General features: G+C 41.4%; 1 protein-coding gene across 1 annotated transcript in view; it reads right to left on the bottom strand.

The window, feature by feature from the left end:
- CATSPERB (cation channel sperm associated auxiliary subunit beta) overlaps nt 1-15,811 on the bottom strand; it is an 85,661-nt gene extending 69,850 nt beyond the window's left edge. Inside the window, exons 1-6 of the mRNA XM_030559495.1 lie at nt 15,727-15,811; nt 13,639-13,736; nt 11,427-11,579; nt 10,025-10,085; nt 8,001-8,096; nt 4,952-5,101 (exon numbers count right to left, since the gene is read on the bottom strand). Coding sequence (XP_030415355.1) covers nt 4,952-5,101; nt 8,001-8,096; nt 10,025-10,085; nt 11,427-11,579; nt 13,639-13,736; nt 15,727-15,811 — 643 coding nt within the window. The remainder of the gene's footprint in view (nt 1-4,951; nt 5,102-8,000; nt 8,097-10,024; nt 10,086-11,426; nt 11,580-13,638; nt 13,737-15,726) is intronic.
- Between the last annotated feature and the right edge of the window lie 301 nt (nt 15,812-16,112).

Raw genomic sequence — 16,112 nt, 5'->3', positions numbered from 1 at the left:
TGTCCATATATATTCCACTTTTTGAGTGCATGCACCAGCTGCACTCTAGATAGATTCTTTTGACCAGCATTGTCTGTTGGGGGTCTATGCCCTATATATCCTTATGCCTCTGATTGAAGAGAGGTGTTGCCCCAACTACGCCCTCAGATTCTTTGCCCCATGAAATCTTGATGTTAACAGATTCTATAGCACCGAGTATGGGGGAGAGGTTGAGGCAGATTGTGGAATGTATTTAGTCTAATCTATATATAGGGACATGTATTGAAGAACCACAGCTACTGTAGGGTAAGCAATTGTTTCTCCTTTGTTGCTTGTGTATATACAGTATATATTTCACTGTTAGTGAAATTATAGGAGGTAAGTACTCAGAGTCTACCTAAATGATGACCATAGGACAGCTCTGCCAAAGTCAGCATCAGGTCTGGATGCTCCATGACAGAACAGAGTTGGATGAATATGGGAACTAAAGGCCATGCTTATTACTCTATAAAGTCTGTGATTGGTTTATTTCTCAGAGAGGCAACAGAAGTTGCTTGTGCTCTCATAGAGTGGGCTATGACTCTTAATGGTGGGATTACAGAAGCCAACTCATAGCTTGATACAGACCAAAATCCAGTTTGAGAGTCTTGGAGTAGAAAAGACCTGGTCCTTAACCCTATCTCTATATGCTATGAGTAGTCTGGGGATGCTCTGAGTGGCCTAGTTCTATCTGTGTGTAATAAGAGGCCGTCTAATGTATGCAGCATTCCCTCACCTTTTTTTCAAACGTGGATGGAAAAAACCTACCTGAAAGGGGGTTCCAAAGAGGATGGCTCTAGACTGTTCTCAGTGGTAGCAGGTGACAGAACAAGGAGTAATGGTCTCAAGTTGCAGTGGGGGAGGTTTAGATTGGATATTAGGAAAAACTTTTTCACTAGGAGGGTGGTGAAGCACTGGAATGGGTTACCTAGGGAGGTGGTGGAATCTTCTTCCTTAGAGGTTTTTAAGGTCAGGCTTGACAAAGCCCTGGCTGGGATGATTTAGTTGGGGATTGGTCCTGCTTTGAGCATGGGGTTGGATTAGATGACTGCCTGAGGTCCCTTCCAACCCTGATATTCTATGATTTTATGAAGGTGCAGGAAGCGATGTGGCCAAGCAGTCTGAGGCAAGTTCTTACTGATGTCCTGGGGTGAACTCTTAGATGGAACATAGGTCTAAAATGGCTTGGAATCTCTGATGGTAGATAAGCCACCACTGTTGTGGAGTAGAGACTGGCTCTTATGAGGTCTATGTTTTTTTCAGTCACTATTGATTTGTCTTTGTTTATTTCCAGTCCAAAGAGAGAAGCAGTTTGCTGAATGGAGCCCACAACTTGCTGCTATAATTTCCCATGAATAAGCCAATCATCCAGCTATGGGAACATTTGAATTGATAGATTTCTGAGGGAAGCTGCCACTACCATGAGGCACTCTGTGAAAACTGGTTGCTGCTGACATGATGAATGGAATACTCTCCCAGGGGAATCTCTCCCAGGGGTAAATGTTCCTGAATACCTTGACCGTAGCAATTTAGCAGATGAAGGCTCTCTACTGTCCTCTGAGCTAGAAGAGGAAAAAGAATATTCCTCTTTAAGAGGAGAGGCAGTACCAGTAGGCTTGCATGGAGCCACCGTAGAATGTGTTTTAGTTCACAGAGAATGCACTCGGTACCATAGTTGAGACAGTGGCCAGTACTGGCAGAGGTGACTTTACCACTGGTAACAGGGGAGATTCTGCTACTGAGGAGACTGATAGGTCTTTGGATGCTATGTAAATCTTTGGTACTAAATATGATAGTGCCTATGGTAAGCAAGCTGCCATTACCAGTACTGGGGTAGAGGCTACTGGAAGAGTCAGTACTGGGGATATCAGTACCAGATTCCTTGGCACTGAGGTGTCATTATCAGGTGATCTCTTCAGCACCAAAGATGAAGGTCCTGAGATAAAGTGACTGGTGCCTGAATGAGCACTGGTTGAACCTTTTTTTGTCTCATGAGCTACCCTTGGCCTCTGATGCTCAAGAAGATTAATGGGCCTTAGAAGTAGAAGGACCCAGAGAAGGAGATCTGTTTTTTTCCTCTTAAAGCTCCTTCTTCCCACTGCCATCCAATGTTTTACTAGAGGAGAAGAAGAACAAATCCTTCAGCACAGGAACATCAGAGACACAAGTGGCAGAGGCAGCAGGAGCACATTCAGATGAGAGTGCTCAAATATTTCTGTTCCTGGAAACCCAGGATCCATGATCAGAGGAAGGATGCATCAATCTCTCCATCAGAAAAAGTTTTAGCTGAGCTTTCCTGGCTCTTTGGTTGTCTTTGAACGTGACTTACAGCTGACACATCTCTCCCGTGATGTGCCCTTCCCTTAGACACAATAGCATCTAGGATGTCCATAGTTTAAAGGCACTATGGCCTTGTACAAAGGGAAATTCTTAAAGCCTGGGTTTATGATCATACAAAGTGACTGAACTCAGTGTTGAAAGTACCTCCCTCAAGCAAAATGAAACTAGTTTCCTCACAAAGAGATGAAAGGAAATGCTATTAAAAAAGACAAAAACTATACTAATCACTAAGTATGTGTTATCAGACTACCTACGACTATTCGCATATGCAGAAAAAGGCTACACAACTCAAAAAAAGCTCAGACACTGCAAGTTCTGACTGACTTGTAGCCACATATGGTGAGAAGGAACAGAGGGGTAGAATAACTCTTTATGCCCTCAGTTGGAGGCATGAAGATACATAGGGTGCAAGTGCGGCCTCAACAGACACTGCTGAGCAAAAAAATTCATCTTGACAACCAACACTGGAATATATGGAGGATACTTGCTGGAGGATTCTCTGCACCTTGAGGTCTTCAAACCATGATGTGAGGACTTCAATAACTCAGACATAGGTTAGGGGTTTGTTACAGGAGCGGGTAGGTGATATTCTGTGGCCTGCGTTGTGCAGGAGGTCACACTAGATGACCATAATGGTCCCTTCTTACTTTAAAGTCTATAAGTCTATGAGTCTATATGTGGACAAGCAAGTGCAAAACCACCTCTCATCTCCTACAACTTGTGAGACTACCTCTTTTCATGCTTCTTCCTATGCCTGAAACAGATTCCCTGATCTAGTATGCCTTGCAAATTCACTTTCCTCCAAATCCCTGTTCAAAATGCATTTATTTCAGCAAGGTTTTCACTTATCCCTTTCTCCATAATCCTTTCATTTATTCTATATTATGATTTGACCACCATGGACTGAATCTTGAAGTCTCTGCTCAGTCAAAACTCCCATGTATTCCAAAAGGAGTTTGATTTGAGTAAAAATGGAGTAAAAAGTGAGTAGTAACTTCAGGATTCAGACCAATATGTATGGTGCTATATAAATAGTAAATAAATAAAACCATTTTGCCCATCTCTAAAATGGATTAACATTTGGTTTGGTAGCTCTTCCCATGATGGTGTGACAGACCAGATTACCCATAAACTCTGCTGCTTTTTCCAACAGATATAGCTAAACAATAGTAAGTTACTGAATATCTCTATCTTTACTTTGGTTTTTGTTTTACAAAATTACTGTTAAGCAAGTTTGTGCTGGTTTTACTTTTCAGCATTTCCTACATCTACCGTTAGATGGCAGTGCTCACTTTTATTTGCATCTCAGGCCTAGTCTGTCTGAGATATTAAAGCCAGTTTCACCATATTGTACAACAGAGTATAAGCCTGGGTCTACACAGGGTGGTGGTGGTGGTAGCGGAATCGATCTAAGTTACGCAACTTCAGCTATGTAAATAACATAGCTTAAGTTGACATACTTAGATCTACTTACTGTGGTGTCTTTACCGTGGTGAGTCAACTACTGCCACTCCCCTGTTGACTCTACCTGCGCCTCTCGCAGTGCTGGAGTCCAGGAATCAATGGGAGAGAGCTCCGGGGTTGATTTATCACATCTAGACTAGATGCAATAAATCCATCCCCACTGGATTGATCACTTCCCACTGATCCAGCGGGTAGTGTAGACATACCCTCAGAGTGATTTTCTAAATGTGATCAAGTTTATCAGGACCAAAAGACACCTAATAATAGAAGGCTATACTAAAAATCAACCAATGGTCCATCCTCCAGCAAGGGTTCATTGCTGGCTTCTTCAGTGGAAGGTTTAAAACCTTCATAATTCAACTAAGGGTGCAACACTATCCTATTGGGAATTATTTTCCTGAACCCAAATGATGATCAGAATATATCTGATATATTAGACGGGCTGCTGGACTGGGAGACAACTTTGGTTTTATTTCCAACTCTACCATCAACTTGATAAGTGATTGTGGTCAAGTTACATCACTCCTCCGTCCCTCAGATCATTTTTACAGCCGGGAATCTGAGGCACTGAGACCCATAAGTTATTTATGTGTTGTGTAAAAAAGCATGTCATAGAATGTCCTCTTCTGGGAATGAGCAAAACAGAAGTGCCCAATTAAGACTTTCTATACCATTCATTAGGTCAGGTGACAATCCTATTTCCTTCTTTCTCCTCTAAACAGTGCTGGCCTTTAAATCTCTCTGAATGTCTCAGATAATTTCAGCTGCTTTTTTCCAGACCTCTTCTCTTTCTGCTTTGCCTTTTTGAAATGAAGGGATGCACCCCTAAATTCAACAGTCAAAGTGAGGAGGTATCATTGATTTGCATAACAGAAATATAGTTTTTTGGAAGGTTTCTTTTTTCACCTTTTGGCTGTGATTGCACACTAGGCCAGACAATGTCACTGAACTGTCTAATTTTGGAAGGGAGGGTACAGATGTTTACATAAGGTAATGCAAGAGGTTCTATTTATTTTAGAACTAGGGAGAGTATGTGAATAGTACAAACTGTTTGATCCAACTTACGTTGCCTTGCACTGGTCTACAGATTTATGGTGAATATATTCAAACTCACAGATACACAACTTACCATATACTGTATCGTTGCATATAAGAGCAATTACTGCCACATCATTAGCGCAGGGGCATTTTGACACTGTGATATTTATTACATCGGGTATTAGAGCATCAATTTCAGTAGAGTTTATTGGTTTGCCAAGGTGCCACTGAAGAAGAGGCTCTGCAGAAGAAACAAGTCTAGATGTTTAAAATATATAAAGCATGAATACACTACATGTTTATTTAACCATCCTTACCACTTGTCCTATATATTTCATAGATAAACAGAAGACAAATATAATTGGTTATAAGAGACTGAACCTAAAGTGGCTTCACATTTGGAGTGCAATAGAGAAATAACGTGCATGTGGACGAGCGCATATGTAAGGGCTTGCCTACATTACAGATGCTACAGTGGTACAGCTCCAGCACTGCAGCTATGCTGCTGTAGCATAGACAGTTGTTACAGTGTTGCAGAAGGGATTTTCCCCCTCACTAGAGTAAATCCACCCCTATGAGAGGCGGTAGCCAGGTTGATGGAAGAATTCATTCATTGACCTAGCAGTATCTATACCGGGGCTTAAGTTCAGCTTAACTATGTCTCTCACGGGTGTTAAACATTTTTAATGTTTTAGGTGTAGACCAGGCCTAAGATGAAGGATGCCACTGAAATATAAAACATGTTAATCACATGGAAAAGAAAGTGCAATGGCAAAAAGTACTTGCATGCAGCTTAGTGGAGAATGCATATCCTGCTGCTTAAAATAAAATTATGCACACAACAATTTAAAAGAACATTATTGAGATTGCAAAGTCAAGAACTCAAGAGTTAAGAAGTACCAGAATTAAGGTTGCCCATACAACTTTATTTTAGCCCCTTTGTGCCTAAGCATTATGACATAGTCTTTAATTGAATGCTCACATACTATTTTTTCCCACACCTGGTTCCAGTCTCCTTTCCCAGCCAATACCAGTTCCCCCTTTTCTCACCTCACAATTTCTTGACCCCACAGCTTTCTTACCTAGCCAGGCCCAATTGTCCCCTCTTGACTCCTCATCCAATCTGTCTCCCCAACCCTACATAGGCTCTTAGTTCTAGTCTCCATCTCGGGGTTCTTCATCCAAACTGTTGCTCCTCATCTCAGTCTCCATCTAGCCAATCTCATTTCTCTCCCTATATCCAACTCCTTGTCAGAACTCTATCCTCCTTCCTCAATCCCTCTTCTTCCCCCACTCATTCCTACTCCCAGTCTCCCCTTCCCCCAGCTTCTTGTCCAACTTCAGTATACTTCTACCCGAGCCAAATGGCTCCCAGCCTCCCCTCCTGTTTCCCTCACTGGCTCCCAGTCTCATTCCTCCAACTACTATTCCTAGTCTCCTTGCCCAACCAGTACTCCCCTTCCCTCACAAAAGCTGGTCTCCCCATCTTCTCTCTCAGTCAGTTCTAATCTCCCCTTCTGACTCCTCCTCAGTTTCTTGCCCCTCTTCAACTCCAGTCTCTCCAGACTTCCTGTCCAATTTATTCCTTTCCCTCCCCCTGCTCTAGATTTTGTCCCCTTCGCATTCAGATCAGATGGCTTCTTCCCCCACACTACCTGGGTGCAGGTGGGAGGTGTTCCTGAGAGCACAGGAGAGACAAGCTCTGAAAACTCACTTACATTGCATAGTCCCACCCAGGACTGGAACAGAGAGTCCTTCTGAGCTTCTGAACTGAGGCATACTCATTTACTCTGACGAGATGGTGTATGTATAGTGTGTTCAGCACTAGGAGCTGTGAGGGGATGGCACATGCTCAGGGAGGATGGAATCTCTAGATCTGAACTGTTAAAAGTCCAGAAATCTCTACTGAGTATGTGCAAACTGTGATTTTTCAAAGGTTTATAACTTGGTGTGACAGGATACTATCAGCATCACCCTGATTATTGACATTACAGAAGCCTAGCTGAGGGCAATTACACACTTTCTGGGGATTGTGAGCACCTGGCTGACAATCACTGAGCTAACAAGGTTACTGGGGGAGAATATAAGGGGATGATCAGGAAGCAAGGGGAACTCAACAGCAGTGCAAGAGGAGCTCAGCTCAGTGGGTGAGCCAGGGCTGAGGTGTGAGGGCTACGGGGAAGCTGGTTCTTGCTATTAGCCTGTGTTGTGTATTCTTGTGAAGAAAGAGGGAAATAAATTCATGCCTTGGTGAAAGATAAATGGCATGGTGTACATTTGAGATTATGAACCATCTGAACTGGCCAGGTAGTGAGGTTCACCAGGTAGTTATGGAGGCATCCTGTGACACTTGGCCAAATTTGAGTAGATTTTAAAGGGTCAGGAAAAAGCACAGAGGTTGGCCTAATAGAAAGGCTACTCCTTTGTCAAATTTTAAGTCTCTGTTCCAAAACAGGGGGGGCTTTTAGATAATCTCAAAGTATTTTTAAGGGGGGGGGGATATATTTTCCTCTTAGCCTCATTCTTGAAAACTGCTGAAATTAAAAAAAAAAAAAAAAAAAGCCTGAGGCAGACACCAGGCATAGAAAACTTCAGCTCAAACCACTGAAATTTCTCAAACTTCTAAGCAACTGAAAACAGGAGATTTTTAATGGGAAGTATGGGCAACCTTAATTAGGCAGTGTTGCCAGCCTCTTCAATAATAACCATGTTACAAGACAATAGACTTGATAAAGAAATTAGGAAGGCTCTTTAGCCTGCTCTACAGAAGGGACATAGTTTTCTAATGAAATTAACTGAAAGGTGCACTGATCATCTTGTTATATCTTTCTACAGACAGAACTTTTTAGATGAACTCTGTCCTGTACTGAGGTTGTACAATAAGTATATGAATATGATTAAGGCATTTTAGCATGTGTAGAATACATTGATTTTTAAAGATTTTTTTCAATTTTTCCCTAATGGTGTCACTACAGTGCAGAGTTAAGGTTACTTGTGTGCCTTAGCAGCATGTTTCCATATCTTAAAATGGTTAGATTTAAGTGTAAGCTTAACTCAGACTAATATCATCCTTAACTCCATTTTTACAGGGTCCTTTTTTTTCAGAATTCTACATGATTCTCTTTCTAAATGTATCTTACCTCTAAAAACATCTAGTAGTGTTCCTTCAGTAGTAAACATGTTTAATCTATGATGCATGGTGAATCTTACAAACCATTCCTCTATTGGAGCAATATCTGGTTGAACATAAAGTGAATACAAATGGACAGCATTTAGAGTCTTCTCAAGACACAACAGAAGTGTTTTGCAAAGAAGGTTTTTTTTTTCATTCTTCAGTCTGCCTTCATACAAGGATTTTCTCATAACTTGAAGCCACCCAAACTGAATAACTTCCCATAATATTCCTGTTTATGAAAAGAAACCAAAGGGATAGCTCAGTGGTTTGAGCACTGGCCTGCTAAACTCAGAGTTATGAGCCCAATCCTTGAGGGGGCCATTTAGGGAACTGGGGTAAAAATCTGTCTGGGATTTGATCCTGCTTTGAGCAAGGGGTTGGACTAGATGATAAGGTCCCTTCCAGCCCTGATATTCTATGATTATCCTTGATTCTATGAATTCTGAAGCCTTATTTAGCAAAAACACTCATTGAAATCAATGGGAAGGTCTCTTAAATAAGTGCTGAATAAAACTGAGTGAAGTGCATCAGGATCTGGCCCAAAGACTATTCATTTATGTGGCTTCTTTTCTCAACATTTCACGTAGCAAGATGACACAATACAGAGAATATATAAGAAAGTATATTTGGATTTTTAAAAAGATAAAGATATAGTGTGTCACAGACTGCTAGTCAAAGTATTTATCTGCATTGTCTTAGATACGAACACTGTCACACAGAGTGAAAAAGAGCTGTAGGACCACCAACTAGGCAACTGCTAATATAGCTGTGGATCTATCTAGTCTGACATGGGTTTATTTAACATCTTTAAAGAAGTGGGAGTAAACCAAATAACGAATTAACGGATTATATTACACTAGGAGGAACTGTGAACACCAGTGACAGCAGAGAAATATTTCTAGATATGTTAGAAAGGAGGACAGAACATAACAAAAAGATTCAGATTGGGAAAGTGAAAACCAATACAGAGGAGGAAAAACAATATGAAAAACAGATACACAAGGCAGGCAATGAATATGGAAAGCAGTAACACTATAAGAAACAGAGGTGATAGTGGAAAACAAACTGGGGTTTCCAATGCAATATGCCAATGTAATTTTGTCCACAAAGTCATGAAATCTCAACCAGGGAGAAGATAGTCATTGGCAAAGGTTATTCAAAAATAGGTGCCTAATTTTAGGCACCTAAATAACTCTGGCCTGATTTGTTAAGTGATGAGCACCTTCAGCTATCACTGAAATTCATTCAGAATTGCATAACTCAATATCAAAAAGATATTAACAAATTAAATGAAGGTAAAGAAAATAAAAATTACTAGATTTGTAAGGGAAGATTAACAAGGCTAACTATTTACAGAATGGGGCAGAGATTACTATATGGGGACATGATCTACAAGTATATGACGGGGGCCAAGAATGAAAAGGACTTACATAGGATGGTACAAAGCAGCGGCATAGCTAGGACAGGAAACCTGGGTGGGTCCTGGATTTTGGGTGGGCGGGCAATGATGGGAGGATGATGGGAGGGGGACAGGAAGGACCAGAGGGGCACAGGATGGATTCCATGCCCTGGAGAGGCAGGGCGGGAGGGCTAGTTAGCATGAAAGGGAGGGACCACAGAAGGAATCCAGTGACCTGGGTAGGGGGGCAGGAGGGATGGGAGATTCTGCCTCCCCCCACTCCCTTTCCTGCTCAGCAGGCACCTGGAGTGCACAGGCTGTGGGGTGAGCCCATAGGGTGTGGGTGGGGCCCACTTGGGCTCATGTTCTGCCCACCCCTCCCGATCCTGGCTCAGTGTTATGTCCTCCTCCTGCTGGCATCGTGAGCTACTGTCCCAGTCTCTGGCCCCAGTGCTAGCCCCCACCCCCTAGGCAAAGAGCAGGTAAACCTAGTAGTAATGGGCTGAAATTAAGAAGAGGAAAGCTTCAGTTGAAGTTGAGGGAGAACATGGTGACAGTGATATGTATGTAACTAAAAATATAGTTTTTACCTGTATTATATGTAATATTTCTTCTGGGGATATCAATAGTCCAGGTAGACTGACTTTCTTCCTTTCATTAAAAAAAATCAGTTAAATATTTTATTTCTCTATGATTCTAAGTCACACATTTTATTTTTCCCTTTTTCCCATTATTTTTAAAGGGTGTCAAAACTTTGGGCTAAATCATCTGTGATGAAATGGAAGCATTGCAATCACACAAGCTGCTGTTAGATTCTCTCTCTTATGGTACTTATTCATTACAATCCACACTTTATGTGTGGATGATGGATAAAACTCATTGAAAAGAATAAGCATGATTCCATTCCTCACCGTGAAGCCATGGCAGAGTGCACTTGGCCCAACGAGTAATTACCCAGGGTTCCAGATGGGCTTGTAAAGCCCATGCTGAAGCATGTGCTGCTATGGCTAACCTGCTCCAGTACCCAAGTTAGCAAGATTAAAACTAGCTCAGGTATGTCAGCTCAAGCTGCAGTCACCTCCTGGGGTTACAGTATAGTGGTACAACTTGTGTGTATAGATGAGGCCTCATTTAAAGCTCTGGGGATAGCTTGAATAGGTAGCCACAGCAGAACCAGCATTCAGATCTGATTCAACACTGCTGAAATTTCAGACATTCTCATCAATTGATGTCCCAAAATGGAAGAAATAAGATTGTGTCATACTTATTCTGGGCTGTAAGCCACTATTCTGAAATGCCTGCAAAGCCTGAACAAAGTGTGGGGAAGAAGGGTGGCATCTGGAACCTGAATTTCTGTTTCTTCTGGGCTTAATGCTTTAATTCCTACCTGTCACTAAAATGGTGCATTCAGAATAGTTTGAAACATTGAAAGGTTGCAGCACTTCCTTTCTCTGTGCAGATAAGGCTCTGGCATTCCATCCAGATCCCAATCCAGTGCATTTCCTTCTCAATTGGTTTGCAGCTTGCCAGTCTTTTGACTTGCTGGCCTGTAGCTAGCTCTCCTAGGTTCTCCTGAATGCTGCTTTGCCTCCTGTTCCTCTCCCCATCCCCTATTTGCTGCCACTTCTCTCCGCCTACCTCTCACACTCCATTCCTTACTTCTCCAAATTCCATAGCTCATAGCTCAGAAATAGCCCAAGCCACCACTCCTAACCTGATCGCTCAGTTGCTACTACCATTTCTCCCCGCTTCATTGCTGAACTATAAAAAAGACTCAGGAATGAAGGAGTTACACTGGACTAAACCTTATTTAAGTGTAGTTCTTCTGTATTTATATCTAATTCTGACAGAAATGCAAAGGTAATCCAACAGCCTGGCAGGAAGGAAAAAGGGTTAAATAAGAGGAACTGGCTAAAATTGCTTTTTTACACTGTCCAGTGCTTGCCAAATTACTGTTTATCAAACATGTATTGAAAAAGAACAAAATGTTACCAGCTTCATTCTGAAGTAGAAGATCCCAGAATAGGTACTGTTGAAGATCTCAATGGTGGGAGCAAGCCCTGATGAGGTATATAGCAGAAGAAGCTTTTTTCTGTTCTCCAAAGTATCCTCCTCATTTACATTATATAAATGACAGCTGATTTTCTTTGACGAGGAAAAAACCCACAAACTGTTAGCAGGGGAACACCTTTCTTCCCCTAACATGCTTCAGTTACCAAAATTATCAACCACTCAACAGGCCAATTTAGGTGGATTTATTAGTGGGATTTGATTGCACATATCAATTTGCCCTGCAAATAAACATATAGTAACAAATCCTTGACCAGCTAGGGCTTCACAGTTTTCACTACAATGCACATTACAGCCATGCTGAACTTCAAGTCAACCGTGGGCATATGAATAAGATCTTCTAGTTTCAGAAGGACAGTCCCCTACCACTTGAGCTGAAGGAGAATCTTCATTAATAGTTAACAGAACAGGGTCAGTTGAGGAGTTTGGATTATGTCAGTACAGGTAATTACAATGTAATTAAACACAAAATCCTATGTTATTACAACTTCAATTTAAAGCAACTTCACATGCACCATCACTTCTATATGTAAGCTTTACACACTGAAGCTACGATTTTTATGCACTAACTGTAAAAGGAAAACAAATTTGTGCAAGCAAGTCTGAACAATCAGAGTCATACAAATGTGCAGGCAAATGATCAAAGCGATAGTGTGCAAAAACTACAATTGCAAATGACTGCAGGTGCACAATTACACACCTATAAAGTACAGGCTTGAGTTTAAGATCAAGATCTGGCTGTAAGATTTTGAAATCTGGAAAGCTTGCCATTGATGCATGAGACAGAACAAAATGCTGTTCTGCAGTTAAGTAGCCTTTGCAGCTGAAATAGTAGAACATGCATATTTGCCTCAGGGCCGCCCCGGAGGGGGGGAGTAGGGCAATTTACCCCAGGCCCTGGGCCATGCAGGGGCCCCCACAAGAATATAGTATTCTATAATATAGCAACTTTTTTTTATGGAAGGGGCCCCCAAAATTGCTTTGCCCCAGGCCCCCTGAATCCTCTGGGTGGCCCTGATTTGCCTATGAAATACAAGTGCATATGACTCTAAATATATTTTAAAAAGTGCTACTGTGCATGTGCAGTAAACCAATGTGCCATTTTTAGTGTCACATTGGTGACTGTAATGGGGCAGCTGCCCCTCACTGGCAGAAAAGGGGTTAAAAGCAGCCCTAGGGAGGCTGCACCAGAGGCAGCCAATTAGAAAGGGGCTGAGAGGAGTAGCCAATCATGGCCCGGCAGGCCTATATAAGAAGAGCTGCAGAAAAGGGAGCTAGAGAAAACTCCTGGCTGGCTGCTAGGGCCTGGAGGCTGAGGCAAGGGCAGAAGAGGGTGCTGGAGCTACATGGGAAGTGTCCCTGTGACAATGGACTGCAGTTACCACTGAGGGAAGTGGCTAGATGGAGATTGCAGGTCCCCCAAAAGGGGAGAACGCAGAGTGTGGTGCAGCTGGAGGGCAGTGTCATGAAGAGGACACCGTGGTCCTGGGAGTGACATGGGTCCAAGAGCAGAGGTGACAGTGTGTGAGACACCACCAGAAGAGGGTGCAGAACTAATTCCCCATACAGCCAGCAGGAGGTGCCGCAGTGGTGAGTTCCACCCCATCACAGTGACAAAAGCTTGCTTTTGCATGCATATATATACACACACATGCAGTGACTGATTAATCTGGATATTCTTCATATATCCATTCTTCATTGGAAGGAATAGTTCTCTTGGGATAATTCCAGTCTATTGTAAAATATATCCATTAGTAAAAGTAAGCTGATGAAGAAATATCCATATTATTTGGTCACTGTGATATTACGTAAAAGCAGTAATCCATTGCAAATCTAGGGAAAATTACCTTTTTGAATGATACCAGATCATTGCACTCTTCAATGCCATAGGTCAACTCTCAGGTCTAATTTGTTACCTTGAGGTCATCATTCAGTCAATCTAATGAGAATTATTTCACTTTTAATGAAGTCCTCATTATACATGACAGGTTTACACATACGGTAATACCTTCAACTCTTAAAAATAATTAATTCACAGTCCTCAAATTATAATAAAATAGTTAAGCACAGTGCTGTACTTTTTGTCTATATGCATTGAACAAGTGCAAATATAAAACTTACCTTGGGAACTTACCAAATTTTGTGAACCAAGGTACAATTTAATGACCTTGGGCTTTGGGCTTGCATCATCTAATGGTTCAGTATAGCAAGAGAAACTTGAAATCTCATTCACTGAGGGAGACAAAAATATACTTTTATCATTAAATATCCTTTGTAGAAATGTCTGTTAAAGCTAAATATTAATTTTGGAAAGGAAAAATGGTAATGTACTAACTTGTATTAGGTATAAGGAAAATTAGCAAGCACATTTGAAAAAATTATGCTAATCTGTCAGGATCTGACCATAGAAACATAGAAATGTAGGACTGGAAGGGACCTTCATATGTCATCTAGTCCAGATGACCTGAGGCAGGACCAAGTAAGCATAGATCAGCTCTGACAGTTGTTTGTCCAACCCATTCTTAAAAACCTCTGATGGAGATTCCACAACTTCCCAAGGTAATGTGTTTGAGAGTTTAACTAACCTGACAGTTAGGAAGTTATTCCTAACTTCTAATCTTTGGTGCAGGTTAAGCCCATTACTTGTCCTGTCTTCAGTGGTTAAGGAGAACAATTTCTCACTCACCTCTTTACAACAACCTCTCACATACTTGAAAATTGTTATCATGTCTCCCCTCATTCCTCTCTTCTCTTGGCTAATCAAACCCAGTTTTTTCAGTCTTTCCTCATAAATCATGTTTTTTAGACCTTTAATCATTTTTGTTGCTCTCCTCTGGACTTTCTTCAATATGTTCACATCTTTCCCAAAGCGTGATGCCCAGAATTGGACACAATACTCCAGCTGAGTATCAGTGCTGAGTAGCGTGGAAGAATTACTTCTCCCATCATGATTACAAGACTCTTGCTAATACATCCCAGAATGATATTCACTTTTTTTACAACAATATTACGTTGTTGACTTGTATTTAGTTTGTGGTCCACTATAACGCCAGTAACCTCAGATGACTATTAAAAAACAATCTTTAAGGCTCTAGTTCCTGACAAATTCCAAAGTGCCTGCTGATTTTCAGGTATGAATTAGAAAAAGTTGTACAACGCTCTTTTTGTCTGGCATTTCTACAACACTCCCCACAAGGGTATCTGTATGATGAACGTGGTAAATTAAATCTGCATATTTTTGCCAATAGTGGACATTCATATTGGGTTCTACTCTTAGTCAATCTAGGAGCTCTGCTTGGTTAGGCTGCGAGTGTGTGTGTGTGTGAGTCCAAGGGCACTGATTTCAAATTTAATACCAGTGGCTACTGGACTGAGTCAAAGTCTGACTGCTTTGAAAGGATATGGCCAGATGCATCTTTTTGCAAAAGCTTTCCTATCATAATAAACAACCACAAAATACTCACAACCCAACCAAGCAGGCATTATTTGGAATCGCTCACTAGCCATTGTTCTGGGCATTATCTGTCGTCTTCCAGCAGAATACAGTTTTCTCAGGGTGTTGTGGGTAGCTAGGTATTTTGTAATGAACCTGGGTTGTGATCCATTGATGGCTTTGTAGAACAATGCTAAAACCTAGAAATTGGCATTGAAAACAAATTGGGAGGGAGACGGGAATGCAGAAATCTGTCATGTGATTTCAATGGCTTCTTCTGCTGAAAAGACAGACTGCTTCATTCTGCACAAGCTGGAGATTCTGTATTACTTCCACCTTCAACTCTAGAAGCAATGTTACATTACTTAGATTGGATGTGACAAATGCATGGATTCATCTTAAAGGAATATGCACAGTCTTCTAGCAAGCTGAAGGTGGAAGAAAGCATCTCGCCTGTGTCAGTATCTGGGCATCCAGTGTGAGTGATGACTACTGGTATTATAGAATCTTTGTAAGGCGCTCAAATGCTGTAGTGATCAGCATGGGAAAGAGATCAAATGAGATTGAACAAAGGAATGGTTTGGCCCAATGTGCATAAAAATGTTATGGTACCTTACCACATGATAGAAGACAGGCCCATGATGACTTACAAAGCACTATGGTACCGATAGTTTCAATATTACCACTTTACATCTCTGAATGTGAGTCTGTAACTATTCACCTTGTACACTAACTACCAGTAAGTTAACATATCTGAAAGCCCCCTGACAGAGCTATGTCACAACTTGCCTTCCACATTATAAGTGATTCCTGAAGATAGATTAGGCATCTTTAAAATTGCTCCAACTGCAATATATAAAACCAGTGAGTCCATCTGTTTAAACAAAACAAAACAACCACCCTTGTTTTATAATCTTAACAATATATCATGGGAATCTTATATCAGTTCTACAGAAACTGAGACCGTTTCCCAAAAAAATTATGCTAGAGACTTGCAAGACTCTTGGCTTCTACTCCCTTCTCTACCACTGACTTTTTGCCTGACTTTGAGCAACTCACTTGACTTCTCTGTGCCATACTTTTCTTTATCATTTGGATTACGCTACCAATCCTGCAATGCCCCACAATGCAATTATCTCTTGTAGAGGGAATGCTGCAGAACAGACAATGCTAAC

This window comes from Gopherus evgoodei, chromosome 4 (genome assembly GCF_007399415.2).
Source record: "Gopherus evgoodei ecotype Sinaloan lineage chromosome 4, rGopEvg1_v1.p, whole genome shotgun sequence".
NCBI classification, from domain to species: domain Eukaryota; kingdom Metazoa; phylum Chordata; order Testudines; family Testudinidae; genus Gopherus; species Gopherus evgoodei.
The sequence above is the reverse complement of the archived record's forward strand: the minus strand, read 5'-3'. Positions and strand labels throughout refer to the sequence as shown.